The 2,373-nt window shown below is 35.1% G+C and overlaps 1 protein-coding gene across 1 annotated transcript in view; it reads right to left on the reverse strand.

Moving 5' to 3' along the window:
* Window positions 1-1,959: 1,959 nt before the first annotated feature.
* LOC106942267 (sialic acid-binding Ig-like lectin 14) overlaps window positions 1,960-2,373 on the reverse strand; it is a 13,739-nt gene continuing 13,325 nt past the window's right edge. Inside the window, exon 6 of the mRNA XM_015025508.1 lies at window positions 1,960-1,964. Within this exon, the coding sequence (XP_014880994.1) occupies window positions 1,960-1,964 (5 nt within the window). The remainder of the gene's footprint in view (window positions 1,965-2,373) is intronic.

Genomic DNA, 2,373 nt, shown 5'->3' on the forward strand with positions numbered 1-2,373 from the left:
AGGAGGTGAGTGTGGACAGGGAGTGAAAGCTGAGCAGGTTACAGTGACAGACTGATGCTCCTTCAGGTCAGAGGGAACATTAATGCTGGGCCTCCAAGGAGAATCTGGAGTTTTATATGAAACCAGCAGGTTAAAAAGTGAAATGTGTAAAATATGTACATTGAATAACTCTAACGGTTGTTCTCAATAGGTTTCCAGTATACTCAACATGTCACAAGCATGAAATATGTACATGATAATTTGTGATTTTTTTCCTCATTATTTTTCCGTGATTCTTATTGAAGCATTTGTGGTCTTGAAGACAAGAGAGAATATCTCAACATAAAGTTTCATTCTCATCTCACCAGGTGATTGTTTTCCAATGATGTCTCATTTTCTTGTTCAATTTCATGTGTATTTGTTTATTTGTTTTACTTTTCTAAATCCACAATTATGCCGAGGACAAATGCTCGATTGTTTTTTGTCATGAATAACATGTTTTCTTCTGTTTGAAAACAAAACAGCCATCAGTTGATTTTTTGTCTGTGAAAATATATATTAACTCTTAGTTTACACGTAATAATTCTTAATGATGTGCTCTAAATATTTAAAGTGCATGTTTGATCTAATTGGAGATAACGTTAATGTTTTATGGAGGTTCATGAAGAGTCTCGACTTTAATGTCACTGAGAATCTGTTGAGTGAGCTCATCAATAAAAATATTTGGAAGAAATTGCCAATATCCCAGTGGAAAAAGAGGAAAGCTGGTCAAAAATGATAAAAGTAATTGTAATATTATGCAAAGCCAATAATGATTTTGTTTTTCTTCAAGAAACTGAATAGTAAAGGCGTGCAAAATGTTAATTTTTGAAATGTCAAAAAAAACAGAGAAGTCTTGTTTTTATCATCTTTTGAGAGACACCCGTCTCATTTCCCATCAGTAAAACAACGTCTCGATTGAATGAAAATAACCTAAATACATCAGGGGTGTAAATAATTCTGAATAACGTTGTACATCAGTATCATAGCATAAACAGGCAAAAATTGTCTTACCTTTGACTGTTATATGAAGAGGATGACAAGCATCAAATGCTTTGAATGGCTCATTCAGAATTCGGAGGAAGTATTTGTCAGTATAACTTGTATTTAAATTAGGAAACAGAGTGGTGCAGTTTTTCTCTCTCAGGTTTCCAGTCATATTCAGTGAATATTTGTTAACTGACCCATCGCTGTTGAAAATAACAGGACTTGGTTTGGCATTAAAGTTTGAATATTTCTTCAGCCAAATTCCAAAGATTGCCATATTGATGTTATATCTCAGATCCGTCGTATTGTAGCTACATGGGATTTGCAAACAGGATCCACTCAGTGCTTCCATCCGCCCAGGTGTGTTAGCAATAAGGACTGGATTGGGACAAGGAACCACATCACCTGTAAGAACAGCAACAATAAAAATATTTGACTGCAGATGAATTTCATCATCTAACCCCAGCTAAGTTGCAGCATTTTACATGTGAAGTCTTGAAGCAGACTAGTAATGTTTCATGTGATGTCTCCAAATTAAAGGAAGTGAACAAACATCTCACCTGGAAGAAAGACGACACTCAGTATCAAGTTGACTCTCAGCATGTTCTCAGACAGAGCTGACATCAGACTGGAAAAAGATGAAATCAACTGCTGCATTTCAATAAGTTATATCTGAATAAAACGGATTTAAAAAAATTTATATTATTATCATTATCTCTAGGTATTTGGACCTTTAGTTTCTCAAGGTTTTCTATTCTGATTTTCTCTTTGCTGTTAATTTACTTGGTTCTTGCCATTTTAGTTAATCTATCTTAGTTGATTTATTCATCTGTCTTTCCCCATTGTGCTCCAGTATTTATTATTATAATTTATTTCCCCTGTGGCTTTAGCTTCCCTGTGTATCTGCTAGGTTTATACTCCTCTGCCTGCGCTCTTCCCTCAGCTGTTTCTGTTTCACTCTGAGGAAGGAGTGGAGAAAAACAGGAAGATCAGAAGAGGTAATCGGAGTGACATATGGACTGATAATAAACTGGTTGCAATGGTTTCTTTGTCAGTTTTTCCATTTGTGACATTGTTACTTTCATCTGTCCACCTTTCCAAGATCTTTTCCTTAGTTACCATTAAACATGTGCTTAAAGATCATTTTGAGGTCCTGTCTACATCTTTATGAGGGCCCGTTTAGGACAAAAATGTTTTCTCTCACACACACTACTATGGACTCTCTCACACACACACACACAAATAAAATTGCACTATTACAATATTACATGCTGTTTAAACTAAACATACAGACATACTTGTCTAATATTAAATCACACACACACACATGTTTGTGTTGCTATCTTTGTGGGGACTTTCCATTGACTT

Source organism: Poecilia latipinna, unplaced genomic scaffold (genome assembly GCF_001443285.1).
Source record: "Poecilia latipinna isolate Pla-1442-1.1 unplaced genomic scaffold, P_latipinna-1.0 Scaffold4151, whole genome shotgun sequence".
NCBI lineage: Eukaryota > Metazoa > Chordata > Actinopteri > Cyprinodontiformes > Poeciliidae > Poecilia > Poecilia latipinna.